We start from the raw sequence: 20,226 nt of genomic DNA, 5'->3' as shown, positions 1-20,226 counted from the left end.
TGGTTATTAGCTCCATCTCATTGGGTACTCCAGTATTAGGTCCCCGACACTTATTGAAGTTTTCTTCTTATTGTCCTTCATAAGGTTAGCAGAGTCACCCTGTAAGGATTTCAGCCTCTCCTCTTCTTGAATACACATTGCGATGAGCTTCTCTATATCCCACTTATCAAACTGCATGTTGTAATTAACAACAAAAGGTTCATATTCCTTTGGCAAGGAAGCAAAAACCAAATGAATCATGAACTCAACCTAGAGCCCCAAATCCATTGGCTTCAGCTTCAAAGCCGTGTTGCTCATCTTCAATATGTGCTCTCTGATACCGCCACCAGTATTCTTCTCATTGAACAATTTCTTGATCAAAGTACTAGAATAATCCTTTGAAGAGCCAGTGAACTGACTCTCCACCTTCTTAAGATACTCAGTGGTGGTATCATAATCTGGGATAGACCTTCTTATTGCATCTGAAATTATGGACTTAGCCACCATCAAGCACTTGTGATTTGAAATGTCCCATTTCTTGCGTTCGAGATCATACTTCATCCGCACTTCTATATGATCTCGCTGCCGAGCTGTGAAATCGGCATCAGTCTCATTATCTTCCCTCACCGGGTCCACTGGCTTAGTCGGACATGAGAAGGTAAGCGCTAGGTCATTTTTAGACAGCGCAAGTGCTAGTTCATACTTCTCTTGCCATACCCTGTAGTTGCCCCTTCAAGAGGCGGTATGTGCGAGATAAAAGCCATTGGGTTGAGTACTAAAAAATGCCGTCAGAGATAGTGAGAAAAATAAGACATAATAATTGCATGCCTTAATTTAAGGTTGGTCAAAATTAAAACATACAACATTCTTATACACTAATTCTATATCACCGTTGGGCAGAAATATAATTAATGCATGAAAAACTTATGAATAAACATTATAATATTGCTATTATCAATGTTGGTCAGAAAAATAATAATATTATAATTTACTGACTAAAAATTCCTACTCTTCAAATTAAATTCTCCTGTTGGTTCAAATTTAATTAGAAGATAATAAACTTTTACATTGGAGCAGAAACATGAAAAAATTATTTATCTACTTTTCAGAAACGTTTAACTATACTAATCTACTCTCTAAAAAAATTATCCCGCTGGTTCAAATTTTGACAGAGATTGAAACTAGACAAAAAATAATCAAAATTTGCTTCTAAAATGAATAAAACAATAACTCACTTTCTACTATTCATTTGGCTAGCCTGTTTAAATAGTGCTCGGCCCAGCGACGAAATACCACCCGCGTGCCCGCGCTCACGGCCCAAACCTGGCTCGCGCGCTCGCTTCCCTGCACCCAGGCCGTAACCTAGGCCTGGGCCGGGAATTCCCCCGCCCGCCTGGGCCTAATCTAGGTCAAGTGAATTTTAGCCGTTGATCATGATCGAATGGCCGGGCGATGTTTGTGCGAGAACAAAAAACCCCACCGAGGTGTGGGTGCCCTAACCCTAAATCATTCTTGCATCCCTCGTCTCCTCTTCTCAACGCAGCCAGAAGAGAGAGAGAGGGCAACGCAGCGGCGCAACCACCGGTCCCCTCGCTGGAGCGCGCGCTCGCCATAGGCTAAGTGCGCCACCGTCAAGCGATCTAGGCGACGGTGCCCTCATCCCCCATACATGCTGCAGTGGGCTTGTCCTTAACCCTAGATCTAGCCCTCTCTCCCTGCCGCACCCGAGGTCGGTTGGTGGGCCTCCCGATCAGGGTGCGGATCCAAGGGTCCAATTGGTCATGGTTGGAGATCATCTAACATTAACATCCGCGCAGTTGAACCAGGACTGACGATGTCCAAAGGATAAAGTGACCTATTGCGCTTGTTTGGAATTGTGGGTTTGTCCCCAAAACACAATAACCCCAATCTCGACTGACTAGACGATGTAGTGGAGTTGAGGACATCCTAGATGACGTTGAAGGCAGCAATTACCATAGGCTATGGAGTGCAAAAGACTAACGGGAACCTTCTCAGTAGGGCATGAAGTTACATCATCTTGTGCACCCATGGCCATGTCCAAGAAGGCAATTAGCACCTAGCGGAGTTGGACTTTGGCAACCAAAAGTGACCTGCTTTCTTGTATGATATTTTGGCGGAAGACAATCTCCATGGCAATCTCTTGTTGGAGTTGGGCTTTGGCAACCGAAAGTGACCTACTTTCTTGTTTGACTTAGAGGCGGAAGAAAACCTCCATGACAATCTCCAGTTGAATCTTAGAGTGGCTCATCGCTATTTACCTTGCAGGTGATGGGGGAGAGGTTTCCACCACATATCAAATAGGGCAACAACTACTCTCTGTGGTCGTGCTGGAGATGGAAGCAAGCAACACCACGATAGACCACAGTGGCCAGCGGAGTCAGCGAATGAGGATGTGTGACTAGCTGCAATAGGGATGAGAGCTTTGTTCTGCGAGCACCTAGGAGTGGTTGAGAGGATGACACCTCTAGATCTGGATCCACATGGGAACCCAATGACTCTGTCATCCACGACAATGGAGAGTGGAGGAGAGGTGGTGGCCACAGGTAGAAATGGGCACACTAAGGGTGGAGATCCAGGGAGTTGGACCGTGTCAAATGAAGTGGTTGCAATGGCAACGACGAACGAAGAGGCAGAAGCCATGAGGTGAGTGGAGAGGATAGGGAGCGACATGGGGGAGGCGGAGGGTCACCCTTGCATCGCCCGTCACAGCCTCATCCCTCGTTGAACAATAGTTTGGTCACCCGAACTGAACTCAAAAGCTTAAGATTATGACTCCCCAATCTTGTGCTCTCCTACCTATTGCTTGTTTCTTTCTATCCTTGACAATGTTACTGCTACCGAATCCAACTTTATTGTCCCTCTCCTGGTAAATTGCCTGAAAACTTCTAGATTTTAGGTCATATTTCTAAAGGCGAGAAGTGTGCTATTTGGGGTGGAGCCACGCACATCCACACTGTGCCAAAGTGGCACTGTTTACCTAGGACCACTAAACAACCCCTTGGATGACCATAATGTCAAGGGCTAAACGTAGTCCTGAAAAGACAATCCATTAGAGACGGCCGCGCCCCCACACATGTGCCATGCTGATCTATTTCTAGCCAGGAGTACCTGCATGCGCGTGTGTCCGTACTGCCACAACCCACACACATCTCTCTGACGGATCGTGCTAATCAGGGGGACAAGCTAAGCGTGCAGCTTAAGAGCAACTCCAAGAGAGTTGCTATTTCTACTTTGTGTTAGAATTCTGATCTTGGCGAGAGAACGATGAACGCACGTGAACACAAGTGGACACATAGTTTTGGTGCTGCAAAGCAACAACTTTTCTGTTGATTGTTTCTTACTAAATAAACGAAGTACATTCAGGATTACATGGTAACAAATGACTGAGATAATCACGGCATGCTCGTGATCGGTTGTTGCCATCTCAACACCCTAGGACATGCCGCATTCTTAGCACAGTCGCTAATGGCGCCAACTGCCTTCTACATACTAAGATTAGCGGTCTCAGGACTTATTCAAACAATCTCCTAAGTCCTAGAGAAACTAAACTAAATTCTTCATGCTGATCTCACCTCAAAGCTCCTGAAACTGAACACGCCCGAGCGCTTTAGTGAGGATGCCACCTAGCTACAGTTCAGCGCCAACGAACTCGATGTCGATCAGCTTCCTATCGCAGCACTCCCGGATGAAGTGGCACTTCACATCAATATGCTTACTCCAGTCATGATACATAGGGTTCTTGATCAATGCGATGGTGGACTTGTTGTCAACCTTGAGCTTGGACTCGAGGACTGCTCCTCCAATGAGCTCAGCCAGCAAGCGTGGTAGCCAAACTGCCTCGCACACAGCTCCTGCAGCCGCGATGTATTCTGCTTCGTAGGAAGACAGCACCGACTGCCACACAATCGGCCCACCTACAAGGAAGAAGATGAGGCCGCTGGTGCTCTTCCGGTCATTGATGTCTCCAGCCAGGTCACTATCGGAGTAACCCACCAGCTTCGGAGTGCCTTCATTCTTTCTTCCAAGATGGTAGTGTAGGCCCCAATGCAACGTCCCTGCCACATAGCGTAGGACGCGCTTGACAGCGGCGAGGTGCTCTTGATGTGGTGCCTCCATGAAGCGACTAAGATAACCCACAGCATACACCAAGTCGGGTCTAGAGTTGCACAGGTACCTAAGGCTCCCGATGAGGCTACGGTACTCAGTAGCATCCACACTCAGCGTCGACCCTTCCTTCAGCAGCTTCAGCTTCATCTCCATGGGCATAGTACTTGGATTGCAAGCCGCTAGCCCCACCTTCTCGAGGATCTTGATGGCGTAGGCACCTTGATGGAGCCTAATCCCAAGGGCTCCCTACGTCACCTCTAGGCCGAGATAGTAGGAGAGATGCCCAAGGTCGCTCATGCAGAAGGTGTTCATCATCTGTGCCTTGAACCTGCTCACTGCACCTGCATCACCTCTAGTGATGATTAGATCATCAATGTACACACCCACGATCAGGCGCGCTGCTCCTTTTCCATGGGTATACATCCCATGTTTGTTGATGCAGCGGGTGAAGCCGAGCCCCATCAGCAAGGCATCAAGCTTCTGGTTCCAAGCCCATGGAGCCTAACGGAGTCCATATAGTGCTTTGTGGAGTCCAAGCACCTTGTGCTTGTGCTTCCCGTCGATGAACCTAGGGGGTTGTTGAATGTACACCTCCTTCTGGAGCTCCCCCATTTAGGAATGCTGATTTGATGTCCATATGATGAACGCCCCAGCCATAGTGCGCCGTGATGGTGAGGAGCAGGCACACTGACTCCAGTCGAGCGACGGGAGCGAACACCTGTTCGAAGTCAATGCTGGGATGCTGCATGTAGCCCTTGGCGACAAGGTGGGCTTTGTACTTGATGATGCTCCCTCGTCGCGCTTGACTTTGTACACCCACTTCAAACTGATGGCGTGATGTCCGTGCAGGAGCTCCACCAGCGACCAACTGTTGTTGTCATGGATCGACTTCATGTCCTCCTCCATCGTGGTAGTCTAGTTTGGATCATCGCCTGCATCCTTCAGGGACTTGGGCTCCTCCACACTAACATTGTGCAGCTCAACTTCCCCGACCTCATGGTCAGCCAGCCTAGGCACGACGTTTGTGCCGAGAACGTTGTCGAGCATTCTATATCGGTGCTCCATGTCCTCATCATCATCAGCGTCGAGGTTGTTATCGGTGGTGAGCAGCGTCACGAACTCGACCTGCACCTCTACGGAGGCGCTGGGAGTAGTTGGAGGTGGTGACGCAGGCTGTACCTCCGGCGTGCGTGGGGATGCTGGCACAGGTGAAGATGAACTCATGGACCGAAGCTCTAGATGTTCCCACCTAAGCTGGTACTCACACTCGACGGTGAATGGCTCCAGCTCGGGGCTTGCTGATGACTCACCCCACTCCCAGCGTGCGCCCTTATCAAAGATGACATCGCGCGAGATGTGGACACGCTCTGTGCTGGGGTCGTAGAAGCGGTACACCTTCGACCTATCTTCGTAGCCGATGAAGATGACCTTTTGCCTGCGATCATCGAGCTTGCTCATGTGTGGGCAGAGCCGCTTGATGTAGGCCATGCACCCGAACACTTTGAGGAAGTGTACAGGTGGCTTCTTCCTGTACCACGCTTGGTATGGTGTTATCCCATCGAGCGCACTCATCAGCGCCCAGTTGAGCAGGTAGACAGCGGTGTGCACCGCCTCTCCCCAGAAGTGCCCAGGCATGCCGCGGATGCGTAGGATGCTCCTGGCCATCCCTATGATCATTTGATTCTAGCGCTCTATGACGCCATTTTGCTATGGCGAGTATGGCACCGAGTGATGGTGTTGGATCCCTTCTCCTGCATAGTGCTCACCAAACTCAACCGAAGTGAACTCACCACCATTGTCAGTGTGAAGCACCTTCAGTTTCTTGCTAGTCTCACGCTCGGCACGAGCCTGGAACGCCATGATCGCCACCGGTGCATCCGCCTTCATGCGCAAAAGCGTGAGCCACATAAAATGGCTCATGTCATCAATGAGTAGAAGGAAGTAGACGTTCCTGGCTGGAGTTGATGGCGAGATCGACCCGTAGAGGTCTCCATGGACCAGTTCGAGCTCCTCCTGAGCGCGGTACTTCATCGCCTGGGGAAATGGCGTACGCTTCTGCTTCACCAAGACACAGTCTTCACAGACCTATTCGACGTGGTCGATGGAGGGTAGACCGTGCACCATGTCCTCATGTCCCAGCTTCCACATCAACTGGAAGTTGAGGTGCCTGTACCATTCATGCCACTGCCATGCGACGTCGCCGCCATGAGCTGTGAGACACACCGGGGTGGTGATGTTCATGTCGAGGTAGTAGAGCTGACTCGGTGTGCAGTACACCTTCACGAGGAGTTGTCGCCATAGATCAAAGAGTCGCAGGATGCCAGACTCGATGTCGACCTTGAACCCATCCTCATCCATCTGCCTGAGGTTGACGATGTTGGTGGTGAGGCACGGGATGTAGTAGACCCCATCAAGGCAACAATGTTCCCCCTGGACTTGTAGGCGAAGAGGACAGTGCCCTTGCCCTCGATGTTGACCACCGACCCGTCACCAAACTTGACAGTTTCGGTGACGCCGGTGTCCAGCTCAGCGAAGACGTTCCATGACCCTGTCATGTGGTTTGTCATGCCGGTGTCGAGCACCCAACAGTGAGGTCCCATGGCCTCCTTCTCCTCCTCGCTGTTGAGGTGTAGGAGGACCTTACATTCGACGAGGTTGACACTGGTCTGTGGTTTGACAATAGGCAGCGACGGCCTTGAAGATAAAGCAGATCTATGCGATGTGACTACCTCGGATTCTGCCATGACGTACATCAGTGCTTCTTCTTCTTCTTTAGCCTACATGACATGGGTCGCGGCCTTCTTCCTACCGTGACAATCCTTAGCCCAGTGGCCAGTTTTGCCGTAGTTGTTGCAGCGATCACCGGGTGGTGGCTTCCCGCCACTAGGGTTCCCAGCGCCCGTCTTCTGGCCATCGTGGCCAGCATGCGATGAGGTGCCTATGCCCCCACGGCCGTGACCACGCCCTCGACACTTTCCGCATCAGCTGGATCCCGCGCTACCGTTGGAGTTCTCCTCACGACATGCTTTGCGGCAGGCTTCCCAGTCCTCCTCATAGAGCATCAGGCGCCCCATGGCGTCCGTGATCTCCTTGGGCTTGGTGCGCTCCTCGAACATGCGCAGCCACCCGATCACCTCCTCGATGGTGACCTTGTTCAGGTCAAGGAACATCTCGAGGGAGACAATGGCCTGACTTAGCCTGTCCGGGACCACCTGTAGCAATTTCTTCACTACCTCTACGTTGGTGATGTTGTCACTGAGGGAGTGAAGATTGGAGGCGAGCGTGGTGATGCGGACGCCGAACTCATTGATGGTCTCCCCTTCCTTGAAGGAGAGACCACCAAATTCTCGATGGAGCTGCTGTGCGCTGGCATCGTAGGCGCGCTCGTTGCTGATCCATAGGTTCTTGATCGCATCCCATGCTTCCTTCATGGTGCCCTTCCTGGCGAGAGTGCTCCAGAGCTCAGACGGCATCGACTGCAGGAGTCCGGCCATTGCTTGTCTGTCGTCGTGGTACTCGTCATCATCAGGATCGTCGTTGATGCCAAGGTGGATGGCGTCCCAGATGTGGAGAGTCTAGAAGTTCACCTCCATCACCAGGGCCCACTCCCGATAGTTAGTCCGGGTCAACATCGGCCACACAATGTTCGCCGACGGCCGCTCGACGATGTGCTCTACAACGCATGACCCGACGTCCCGGGTGCGCGAGCGATGGCTGTGGGAGCGACCACGGCGACGTGGTGATGAATTCGACGGCTGTGGCTTCTTCTTCTTGTCGGAGCCATCACCTGTCAGCAGCTTCTTGGATGGCGACTGCTACATGGCGACGGTGGAACCCAGGCTCTGATGCCAATTGTCAGAATTCCGATCTCAGCGAGAGAACGATGAACGCACGCGAACACAAGTGGACACACAGTTTTGGTGCTACAAAGCGGCAGCTTTTCTGTTGATTGTTTCTTACTAAATAAACGAAGTACATGCAGGATTACATGGTAACAAATGACTGAGATAATCACGGCATGCTCATGATCGGTTGTTGCCATCCCAACACCCTAGGACATGCCGCATTCTTAGCACAGCCGCTAATGGTGCCAACTGCCTTCTACATACTAAGATTAGCGGGCTCAGGACTTATTCAAACACTTTGAAGGGTAATTTAGAGTTTTTGTGAAAGAAATTCGCCTCCAACAGCTATTCTACCTGGGATTCCAAATTAGCTAACTAGCCATTCCATCCTTCTCGGCGGCTAAAGAAAGCGAGCCTCCCTGGCTTGCCATCTGCTGCCTCCCCGCGTGATTCCCGTGCAGCGCTCGTCCTTCCTACGCCCCGAGTCATGCTATCTCCACCTCTAGGCGGCCTCCTCTCCTGGGTGTCGCACGGTCAGAGCTCCACGTCAGCGTCCGTGAACACGTGCAGGACGTGCAACTGAGGCCCCGTAGCAGCGCCACGGAGCTCGCTGAGGCCGAACGAGTGCAGCTGCAGCGGTCGCGCCGTCTCCCTATCGCTGGCTTTTATGCTGCCATCTTTGTCAGCTATGGTGTCTGACACCAGGCTGTTGACGAGGGACAAGAGGCAGCTCAAGGACACGAGCCGGCGCAAGAGCTTCACTGCTGCGGCCAGGACTATGCAATGCTGTCGGAGGCCACCACGGTGTCCTTTGCTGCGCGGCACTTGGTGGCCGATGCAAGCTGAGCACCGGGCTCCACGACTTCGGCATTGTGTGAGCTAGCTAAGTTGAGCCATGTAGGAAGTAGTTAGCTTAGCTTGGTGTGTGTGCGTGCGAGCAGCTGGAGGGAATCAACTCAAGTATGAGACGGATGAGAGTAGCTGCCAAGGTGCAGTCAGCAGTGGCGGGCCCAATGGGTAGTCCAGGTAGGCCTAGGACTACCCTGGAATTTGGCCCAAAAAATTTTTAGTACTTCGCGCAGCCCATGAAATTTTGGCCCATTGCTCCTCTTTCCTGGTCAAGACCGCGAGCGGCTGAGCGAAGCCATCTGTGCGTTCACGACTCCGCTCCCTTCCCTCCCGAAGGCCGACGCTCGCGAGTCAGGCGCGCCGTGTGCCCGCGCGCGCGATCGAGGAGCCAGCTACGGAGTCACCACGGCGCCGCCACGGTGCCCCCACCCCGCCGGCCTGCCCTGCTAGCGCCATCCAGCGTGGCAGCGCCAGCCACTCCGCTCCGCCTTCGCAACCAGCCAGATCCGTGGTGGCCTCGCCGGGCGCTGGCCAGTAGTGACGCGACCGAGCCACCGAGGAGCCGGCCGCGGAGCCACCGCGGCGCCGCCCCGGCGCCCCACCCCGCCGGCCCGCCTTGCCAGCGCCCAGCGGCCGTCCAGGGCTCCCAGCTCTAGGCGTCCAGCGCGGCAGCGCCAGATCCCTGGTGGTCTCGCTGGCCAGCATTCTAGCGCGGCAGCGCCAGGCCGCCAGCCAACGCCGGCCAGCAGTCCAGCACTGCACTGCAGGCTGCTGGCTACGCCAGCGCGGCAGCGACCGTCCGCCCTTCCCCGGTCCCCTACAACACCTCTGTCAGTTTGTGTCTATCTGTCCTGGTCTCCTGTACGCACTGCCGGTGAGTTCTTGTGAATTTGGTTAGGGATTTGTTCTTGTGAATGAAATCAGAGCATAGAATTCATTGGATTAAATTTCTTGTCATTTTTCAGAAGGCTTAGGGATTGTAGATCTATCATCTGTGAGCCTAGAATTGAATGAAAATTGTTGTAATTTTTCAGGAAGTTGAGGCATGAAGAAATCAAATATAGCATTTCTTTTTCAGAAGCATGAGGCAAAAAAAGTTGCAACTTGTATATCATTATAGAACTGTTTTGCATATCATTGACATGTATTCTACCATTCGGGAAGTACTCATAACTCTTGGAAAGGATCCCACACAAAGAGATGATTGGCCAAACATACATGCTATGATTCTGACTTTAGAGTCATTTGAGTTTGTTTTCAATGTCCACTTGATGCTTGTGATTCTTGGGTACACAAATGAGTTGTCTCAATCTTTGCAAAAGAGAGACCAAGATATTGTTAATGCAATGGCACTGGTTGGTATGGCAAAGAGAAGGTTCCAACAATTGAGGTCTGATGGGTGGGAAGATTTCTTAGAAAAGGTTAAATCATTTTGCATCGAATATTCTATTGATGTTCCTGCAATGGATAGCAAATATGAGCCTCATGGAAGATCCCATCGCTTTTATCCTGTACAAACAATTGATGATCACTATAGAAGAGAAGTGTATATTGGTATTATTGATAGAATTCATCAAGAGCTTGAGAATCGGTTTGATGAGGTTAGTAGGGAGTTGCTTATTTGTATGTCAGCATTGAATCCCTCCAATTCATTTGTCTCATTTGATGCTCAGAAAATCCTTAAGCTTGCAACTTTTTATCCCAAAGATTTTCCAAGTTCTGCTTTGAGGACACTTGAAATTCAACTTGGCACATATATTGAAGATGTGAGAATGGATGATAGATTTGAAGGACTGAACAACCTCGGTGCGCTCTCTAACAAGCTTGTTGACACTAAGAAACATGAATTATATGGTTTGGTGTACTTAGTCCTTAAATTAGCATTGATCTTACCAGTGGCGACAGCAAGTGTTGAAAGAGTATTCTCTGCATTGTGTTTAGTGAAGAATAAGGTGAGAAATAGTATGAGTGATAGGTTATTGAATGATTATTTGGTTACCTTTATTGAGCGTGATATATTCTCCACTGTAAGCGAGGATGGCATAGTTCAGGCTTTCATGGCAATGAGAAAGCGCAAAGCAAAAGCCTTGAACTAGAACTTGTATTGTAATCTCTTATTTATGTAAGACCTTATCTTATGTATAATCTATAAGTTTTGAACCTTTCAATTGTATTATCTCAATTTGGTTAATTTATAGCTATTTTATCGAACTTTTTCTTTGAATTTTGTCATGTTGTACATAAATTTTTTTGACTAAGACTACTCTGGTTTCAAATCCTGGGTCCGCCACTGGCGGTCAGTGCTTGTCGCCTGTTCGACGAAATGTGCCAATCGGTAGAGCCTGTTGCTCAGTGACGTGGCGGGTCGAATGTTGAGATAGCTATTTTTTTAGAGAGCATGTTGGAGTAGTCTAACTTTTTTTTAGACATTTCTATTTTACAGAATAGTTAAATTAGAAAATTTGGAAAGTGTTTTTAGCCATTCTCTTGCTCTAAAAGAAAACAAGGCATCGATGCGTTACCGGCTAGTGTGCGCGCGCCATTTAATTAACATATCGGCAGGGTCAGGGAATGCTATGGCGGAATATATATGAGTACATATATCTATCAAAGCCCAAGCACTAACTCAGTAGAGAGAGAACCTTATCTTACCAGCTGCTATCCACGGGTTAGTTAAACTAAATTAACCCTCCAACTCCAACCAGTCTATTTCTTCTTTACATCCTATCCTGCTCTGTGGACCATGCATCACACTATGTATGTTGGATTGATAAGCTTTGTTTGTAGTGTGTAAAGTGGTCCATCTTTGTAACTAGCATAATATGATCCCATATTTTATAGTTTGATTTAATTTAGTATTCCCTCTTACGACCCAAAAAGGTTGTTCGTTCTAGACATGGACATGGCTAACAGTAATACTCGGACTACTGTTTTTTCTTCCTTTTTTGTGGAAAAATGAAGCTAATGGGATCTCGCGCGCGGTGCTAATGTTTTATTAGTTTAAATAAGTGCTGACTGCAATCCGCATTTATAGGCCATATATACATTTTTTTAAGTAAAATGCACCGGAGGTCCATTAACATTCTTTGGTATGTCATCTAGGTCCATCAACTTTGAAACTGCATTTTTAGATTTTTTGATTCATGAACTTTTAAAATCGTTCACTGCAGGCCCATGCCATTTATTTAACCTTAAATTCAAAGTACATTTACAGAAAACCCCATATCTTTCTTTATCTTCTGACGCGGTCGCCGTCCGCGCACCTCATCAAGCGGCTGCGCCAGCACGAGGCGCTGCAGCGCCGGTGCGGCCCAGGCACCGAGGCGTACAGGGCCGCGGCCGCGCGGCTCAGGTCCTGGCGCCGCAACGGCACCAAGGACGGCGTCTGCAGGTACCTCGTGCACGCCCTTGAGGTCGGCGGCACTGGCCAGGTGCTCCATCAGGCCGGAGAAGGTCTGCAGGTCCGGGAGCACGCCCCGCGCATCATCTCCTCGAGGAGGTCCATGGCGTCGGGCCCTCTTCGGCGCGTGGTTGTTGGCGGACGCGTGGAACACCACCTCCTGCTCTGGCGACGTGCGCCACACATGGATGAAGCACCTCCATAGCAGTGACCTCAGTGCCTGGAAACTTGTCACGGCGGCCGCCCTGGCCGTATCCCCGGCTGCCAGGGCGGCGTGCGCGACGCTAGCACGCGAGGGCGACCAGGGACGATAGCCTGTGCCGTGATGCACAGCTTCGGCCTCGGACAGCAGCTGCCGCGACGAGACCATCGAGGTCTGCAGCGAGCTGGACACTAACGACGACGACGAACGACGAACGAAGCCGACGAATGATGAGGAGCTCCCACGCCGCACGCACGCAGACGCAGGCGCACGGACGTAGACTTAGGGACATGCACGAACCTCTAGGCGGAGGCCGCGGTGGCTCTGGTCGCCATGTCGAACTCCCCAGCGCTGAGGTCGCGCTGGCGCACCTCCATCCAGAGCCCGTGCTTCATGAACAGCGTGAGTGACATCTTCTGCTCCATGCAGTGGCCCGGTGCGATGGCGAGGCGGTGGCGGAGGAGCACGCTCCCGTCGATGTTGTTCATCTGCAGGTACGCTAGGTCCTTGCCTAGGCATATCCTCGGGCCGGCGTTGAACGCCATGAACCTGTACGAGTTGTGAGGCTCGAACCTTGTGCTGTCGTTGGACAGCCCCCTCTCGGGGCAGAACTCGAGGAAGTCTTCCCGTCACACCGTCTTCATGCGCCCCGTCGAGTAGATGGAGTAGGTCACCGACTAGCCCGCGGGAACGAACGTGTCGTCCAGGACGTCGTCGGCGCGACGATGTGCTTGGAGTCCTCGGGCACCGAAGGGTAAAGGGCTACAAGCGGAGCGTATCTGAGAGCGCCGCCTTGAGGTAGACGAGGCGATCGAGCTCCTCAAAGTCGAAGGGTGCGGCGAGCCACAATGCCGGGTCCTCGACGCCGTGGGATGCGGCTAGGATGGCGCACAGCTCGTGCACGATCCTACGCTCCACGGCGGGGTGCGTGGAGACCAGCCAGAAGAACCAGGAGATCACCACCGAGGAGGTGTCAGGTGTCGCGACCGGCGAGGATGAAGTTGAGCGCAACGTGTTGCAGCGACTCGTCAGAGTAGGTCCCCTTGCGCATGAAGCACGAGAGGAGGTCATTGTGCGGCGTGGCCAACGACACGTTGTCATCATTGTCCTTCTGCTTGCCGCCAGCTAGTGGCTCTGCAGCGCATGTCCGTAGCCACCGACGCGTGCGCGGGCTAGCGGCCGTGGGTGGCCGGGCCGCGTCCCCTTGGGTGCTGTAGACGCCGTCCTTGGTGCCGTTGCGGTGCCAGGACCTAAGCCGTGCGGCCGTGGCCCTGTACGCCTTGGTGCCGGGGCCGCACCGGCGCTGCAGCGCCTCATGCTGGCGCAACCGCTTGATGAGGTGCGCTGACGGTGACCGCGTAGAAGATAAAGAAAGGTAGGGGGTTTTCCGCAAATGTACTTTGGATTTAAGGTTAAATAAATGGCATGGATCTGCAGTGAACCATTTTAAAAGTTCATGGACCAAAAAATGCAGTTTCAAAGTTGATGGACTTAGATGACACCCCAAAAAAACTTAATGGACCTCCAGTGCATTTTACTCTACATTTTTTTATTCTCGCCACTACAATTTTCTAACTTTTGAAATACACCATTACAATTCACCTTATTATTAGAAACTTGCCATTACAATTCTGCTTCTCCCACATCCATAGCCTCTTCTACGTCTGGCATGTACCTAGGTCCACTTGCAGGCTTCATATTCCCGTATCTGCATGTATTGCCCCGGGTCTACGACATCAGGTCCACTTGCAGGCTTTATATTCCCGTATCTGCATGTATTCCCCTTGGTCCACGACAACCTCTCTCTCCCTGTCGCTGACGCAAGGACCCCACATTTTCTTATTTTTAAAATAAATGCTCTACTACGATAAATTTTATCGAGATGGGCAAAAATGGTTTACCGAGGCAGGCAACCCGTCCGCCTCGACGGAAAGGTCACGGTAAATCATTGATTTACCAAGGCAGACCAGTTGGCAACCTCGGTTAATGAAAATAAAATAATAAAAAAAGGACGAGCCCATCCAGGGCCTGGCGTTGAGCCCATCCACGCGTCGCTGCCGCCGCCACCCGCTGGTGCTGCATCCTCGCTGGACCACCGGATCTACGCCTACAACTGTGAGGGGAGGAGCTCTGACTGCCAGATCTGTGCCTCCAGCCGCCATGCCGCGAGGCGAGGATCTCCGACCACCAGATCTGCGCCTCTAGCCGCCATGCCACGAGGGGAGGAGCTCTGCCTGTCGGATCTGGCCTCCCCGTGCGCCGGTCAAGCTCGAGCTCAAGGGAAGGGAGAGGGATGCATCGCCACCGCCAGATCCGCTCATGCCGTAGCTAGATCTGGCCTCCCCATGCACTGGCTGAGCTCGAGGGAGAGGGAGAGAGATGTGCCGCCACTGCCAGATCCGCCCGTACCGGGGTCAGATTTGGCCTCCCCATGCGCCACCGTCGCCAGATCCGCTGTCGGCGCTTCTTAGCGTAGCTACTAGGTTTGTATCCCTAGCAACGACGCCAGAAGTGCTTGTTGATATTTCTTAGCATCATCACTAATAATTAGCAATGCCACTAAGTAATAGCCTTGATAGTTCCTTAACAATTTTAGATGTTTATCCGCAAGCGGACAGAGCTATCATTGTAGGATTTCACCCGGAAGTATTCAGGGTATCGTTATTTATATTTTTCCAAAAAAAGGTATTTGATTAAGAGTCTAGTATGAATATGAACTTGAATAATAATGCTTGCAAGTACACCAATGTTTATAGCAGGGGTAAAAACGATGATTTCAAGATAGTGAGCACACACTAAGCATTCCTCAAAGGATAAAATAAAGAGAAAGTATAAAAAATAATTCTAAGCCGAGCAGGCATTGGTCTAGTATAGTCATACAAAGATTAGTTAATGATAATACAAATTACATAATTAGTCTTAGGACTAAGTGTGAAGCAGGTTGGGAGGCCAGCGAGTACTTGTCTGCCAGCAACCTCATGTGATAATTTAGACTCCTACACCCAAGTCGAACGTGGGGGATTGCAAGGGACGGACATGGCTGTCACCACTTGCCGCCTACCCCTCAACCGTGGAAAGGGACAATGCATTCACCTATTTCTCCATACCCAAGCACCACGCTTGCGTATACCGAAACTACCCAAATCCCCCTAGGTCCCCGACCCTACAGATCGACAGGTAAAAAACTTGGGCACACCGAACGGCACGATGAACCGCCATCTCAACTTAGCCATAATTCTGATTATATAAGTTATATGAGCATTTAAGTATAAAGTCATGTGTGCTACTTTCATGACATACAAACTATAGACTAGTTCATATATCAAGATTATAATACAATAACTATACTCTAGTTCATAAGTATGATTATAAATCTCTTATGAGAGCATAGCTTTGGAAGAACTCATATTTCTATTCATACCCAAAGGTCTCTTCTTCTAAGGAGTCAAGCTCTCCAAGATAGCTTTACCTTGCTCTAAAGCTACTAAAAAGTAAAGCTACTACTACTAGAGAGTGAGGTGTGTGAGGTGATGCTCAAGGTGAGTGTGTTGAGAGGGGGGGTACCCCTCTATTTATACAGGAGCTTAGGCGGTGCTTCGTCTATCTCTACTACTAGAGAGTGAGGTGTGTGTGGTTCATATCAGTTCACCACGACATCTGCCAGGACGGAGTGGAGCGCCACGATCGGGAGACAACGCCTGTGCATGACGCTAGTGACGGTCAGGGCCACGACGTGGAGCTATCCCTGTTGATGTCTACAGGGTCGACGGGACCCGCATGAAGAAAAAGGACCCAGTGATCCTGGAAGACTTCTTCTCCTTCTCCTCCTTCTCCTCTTTTCCCTCCACTGTAACCCGTGCTTTCCCTTGGCCTATAAAAGAAAAAGCAGGACGCCCCATAAGAGGCATCGTAACACATCCCATCAATTTGGATTGGAACCCATTGAACCCCGAATCAATCAGAACACATAAGCATACAGCCGGGAAGCGACCGAGCTCTCGGCACCCGTTCGCTCCCCTCACCAGAGACTTGGGAACTGTCCCTCTCTCGACCATTTGTAACCCCTACTATGAACTTTTAGTGCTAGTAACATGAGTAACAACAACGAACTGGATGTAGGGACATTCTGCCCGAACCAGTATAAACCTCGTATCGTCTTAGCACACCATCCGAGCCAGACGCGCATTATTAGAAATTTACTAGTCGGTGGCAACTCAAAACACCGACACGTACTATCTCTGATGAAGTATCTAAAAATTGTGTGAAATAATAAGTTTGTTGGAAATTGTGTTGGTGGGTTTTGTTAAAAGCTCTTGGGAGAAATAAGAGCATTTGATTCCGAGATCAATCCATTCTAAATAAGGTGATACATCATAAGTTCATCTCTAATTTAGTGGAAAGACTCCATTCCTCGTATTAGTACTAATTATGAGATAGAGAGGAATGAGATGGTGATGCATCAACTCATTTCATTCTGCAAACCGAACAAAAAAATTAAAGAGTGAGATGCTGATGGACTATCTCATTCTACAAACCAAACACCCCCATAAACTATGTATTACGTATACTACTTTTGGAAGATTTTTGTTAATGCAAATGACAGGAGCTCTGCCTATCAATTAAGAGAAAAAGTTTTATATACAAGGATAGAGAGCCAAATAAGCATGCCTAAAAGTTCATAGTAGGGGTTACAAATGGTCGAGAGCCCAAACAATAAGAAAACTAAGCGTGGTCACTATTGATTTTGTAGACAGTGTGCCCTTTTGTGGTTTTTCACGCTTTCTTTGATCCTTCCCGTGACTTGGAGGGCCGTAGCGGGAGTATACTAAAAAATCCCTGCAGTTTCGCTCTTTCTAAACGTTCCACATTGTGTAGATAGCTAGACCATTTTGAAAGCTCGTTTGTGATCTTTGGGGATCGAGGAGAGGGAGTGCTCCCTCCAGTCTGGCAGGCTGTTGAAGTTTGCATGTTGTGCCACATCAATAGTGCCAAAGTGCTCCCAAGAGGTAACAAGACTCCAGACCGCCTGGGCAAAGGGGCAAGCCAAACAAAGGTGCACTGGTAGAGAACAGAGCTTTACTCCCGGTGGGGAACCTCCTCTAGTCCCGGTTCCCACCCGGGAGCAAGCATCTGGGACTAAAGGGGGGTCCTTTAGTCCTGAGTCAGGAACCGGGACTAAAGGAGAACCTTTAGTCCCGGTTCGTATTATCAACCGGGACTAAAGGTGCCTCCTGACATGCCACGATGGCCGGCACCGTTAGTCCCGGTTGGTAATACGAACCGGGACTAAAGGTTTTATTCCTTTTTTCTTTTCTTTTCAAAATAGGTTTTCGAAGTCGTATTGTACGCTGCTAATTATATATTTATACGCGCATATAGTATGTTTTGGTTCAAGCACAATGAACGTATTAAATCACACAATTCAAGCATAGAAATATATATATATATATATATATATATATATATATATATATATATATATATATATATATATATATATATATATATATATATATATATATATATATATATATATGCATGCATCATATATATATTTACATGCATGCATGCATATGTGTATTTTACATTATATTATTTCATGTGCATATATTACAAAAAGATTGCATTATAGTTGTTGTGATATAACAAGTTTCATCTCATCCTCTAGCTTGGCTTCCATGGCAGTGTTGGGTCAAAGTAGAACTCGCCCTTGGAATCGATGACCTGCTCATTAAAAAATCCGGCTATAGACTCTTGAATTGCTTTGATTTGGTCTTGCCGTATGACCTTTTCCTCCAACCATCGAGTCTACAGGTTTGAATTAAAGGAAAATAAATTAATATATGTACATATATATATATATAAAGACATAGTAACACAATCAATAATAATAATTAAATGAATATATAGTGTATTTTTAACGTACTTTGAGTCTCTCTGTAGGAGTTCTTTGGGAGACCACCTTGATAAACTTGCAAACATAGTAACCACAGTAGTTGTTCCCCTGTTCCTGCCTCAGACACCACTTTACGAGAAAAAGATTTGTCATCCAATCTGGTGATCCAGTGAAAGCTATATGTTTAATTAATAAAGATGATGTGATTCAGGGGACTTACTTTCAAAGGGATTACATTCAGTGGCGCTTTGCATTTTTCCATGTGTTGCTTCTCAATAAAGGTTTTCCAAACACTGCCCAATAAAAAATTTGCCACGTCATCAAATATAGTTAATCATCATGTTTGTGTGTATATATAGTTGCTAGAGATCCCGAAATTACCTCTGGATAATATCTATCATATCTTGGTAGTCTTGTTGTGGTTTTCTCATCGAGTCATAGATTATCAAGTGACTTTTCACCAGATCGATGTCCATCAATATCCAGTGATTGCTGCATGTGTTTATAGGATATAACGCATAACACTCATTAATTAACTAGAATCAACATATGAGCCATTAAGGATGATCGACATTATTAACACTCACTTGAAGTTATAGGGAAAGAGTATATCCTTCTTGTGGCGTTGGTTCACTAAGAAGTTCATGAGGTTACTCTCTGACTCAGACTTCCAATTAGTCTTTGGAGTAATTGGGTCTTTGAATACTATATGGGGATCAACAAAACCAATTTCATTGCAGCCTTCCTTTCTGAGCTCTGTCATTGTAAATCTACATATATATAGTACTTGTTAGGATAATTTATATGCATATACACACATATGATGAGTTTAATAATAGATCAAAAGAATTATTACTTATAGGCAATAGCAGCTAATGATAACTTTATCCAGAGAGGTCAGGTGGCATAGTTGATGAAATTCTGCAAAGTCAACATACATAACATCATCGCCACAGAACCAATGTTCGTCTCTAATTCTGACACCAACGCAGAAGTCTCCACCGGTAGACGCTTGCATGTACCACTTGTTTAGCAGGTACATTTGCGTCCCTAGATCAGATAAGGCTTGAGGGTTGTATAGACTCTGGCCTAGTACAAATTTTTTCTTCCAAATATCAACCTCCACCGCACTCTCAATGTTTCCATCACCAAACATCTGGTAAAGGTCGAGACCAGTCTCATCAATAAATTCACCAAGGTGATCCAAATCGACATCCGGAGGTATGTTTGCCTGATGCATTAATCTTAAATTCAAACCATATTCATTACCAACAACTAGCGGGGGGACTGATTGGTGCGCTTGTTGTCCGAGTTGGGCAACTCCTTTCCCTGCCCGCTTCTTTTTCTGTGCCGCCTCAATTGACTTGGTGAGAGTGCGGTCATAGTCCGATAACGTTGATTTGGACGGCTTACGAGATTCCCGCTGTTGTTGCTGGTAAGAAGCCACCCTTTTTCTTAGAATATCTAGAGCTACGAAGAAGTACGGTTTCTCCGGGTTTCTCCATGCTTCTTGAATTTTTTTAAGTTTGTCATAGAATCTAGACATATCTTTTTTATATGCATCAGTTCCTTCTTCCTTCTCTTCAGATATTATTTTGGGAATAGCCCTTGGTTTCACGGTGGCTTTCTTTGCAGGCGGGGACTGGTTCTTCAGTTTGAGGGGCTGGCCTCTTGCTAGGCTTCTTGGTAGGCGGGGGCGGGGGAGGCGTTGGAGACCTCCTTGGAGGTGTTGGCAGCGGCGTTGGAGACCTCCTTGGAGGTGGCGGCTGCGGCGTTGGAGACCTCCTTGGAGATGGTGTGGATGCAGCCTCGCCCTCCAACACAATGTCATCGTACAGAGCACTATGATAATCTAGCGATTGAACAATTGGATTTAGGTTGGGGGAGGATCTGCTACAAAAAAAAGGAATGACATATTATTATGAGC

The 20,226-nt window shown here is 48.8% G+C and overlaps 2 protein-coding genes and 1 pseudogene across 2 annotated transcripts; 1 reads left to right on the top strand and 2 right to left on the bottom strand.

Annotated features, from left to right (window-relative positions):
• Nucleotides 1–3,627: 3,627 nt before the first annotated feature.
• On the bottom strand, nt 3,628–4,260 carry LOC136548662 (secreted RxLR effector protein 161-like). Its single transcript, XM_066540105.1, has one exon. It carries the CDS (start codon nt 4,258–4,260, stop codon nt 3,628–3,630), a length of 633 nt encoding a protein of 210 aa, XP_066396202.1.
• A 5,887-nt stretch (nt 4,261–10,147) lies between these two features.
• Nucleotides 10,148–10,897, top strand: LOC136548661 (uncharacterized). Its single transcript, XM_066540104.1, has one exon. It carries the CDS (start codon nt 10,148–10,150, stop codon nt 10,895–10,897), a length of 750 nt encoding a protein of 249 aa, XP_066396201.1.
• A 1,808-nt stretch (nt 10,898–12,705) lies between these two features.
• On the bottom strand, nt 12,706–14,049 carry LOC136548660 (cytochrome P450 86A2-like; annotated as a pseudogene).
• Nucleotides 14,050–20,226: the final 6,177 nt, after the last annotated feature.

Source organism: Miscanthus floridulus, chromosome 4, assembly GCF_019320115.1.
Source record: "Miscanthus floridulus cultivar M001 chromosome 4, ASM1932011v1, whole genome shotgun sequence".
NCBI lineage: Eukaryota > Viridiplantae > Streptophyta > Magnoliopsida > Poales > Poaceae > Miscanthus > Miscanthus floridulus.
The sequence above is the reverse complement of the archived record's forward strand: the minus strand, read 5'-3'. Positions and strand labels throughout refer to the sequence as shown.

What these genes read in the sequence shown, in the direction of transcription:
- LOC136548662 (XM_066540105.1), bottom strand. Translation starts at nt 4,260, where the DNA reads ATGGAGATGAAGCTGAAGCTGCTGAAGGAAGGGTCGACGCTGAGTGTG.
- LOC136548661 (XM_066540104.1), top strand. Translation starts at nt 10,148, where the DNA reads ATGGCACTGGTTGGTATGGCAAAGAGAAGGTTCCAACAATTGAGGTCT.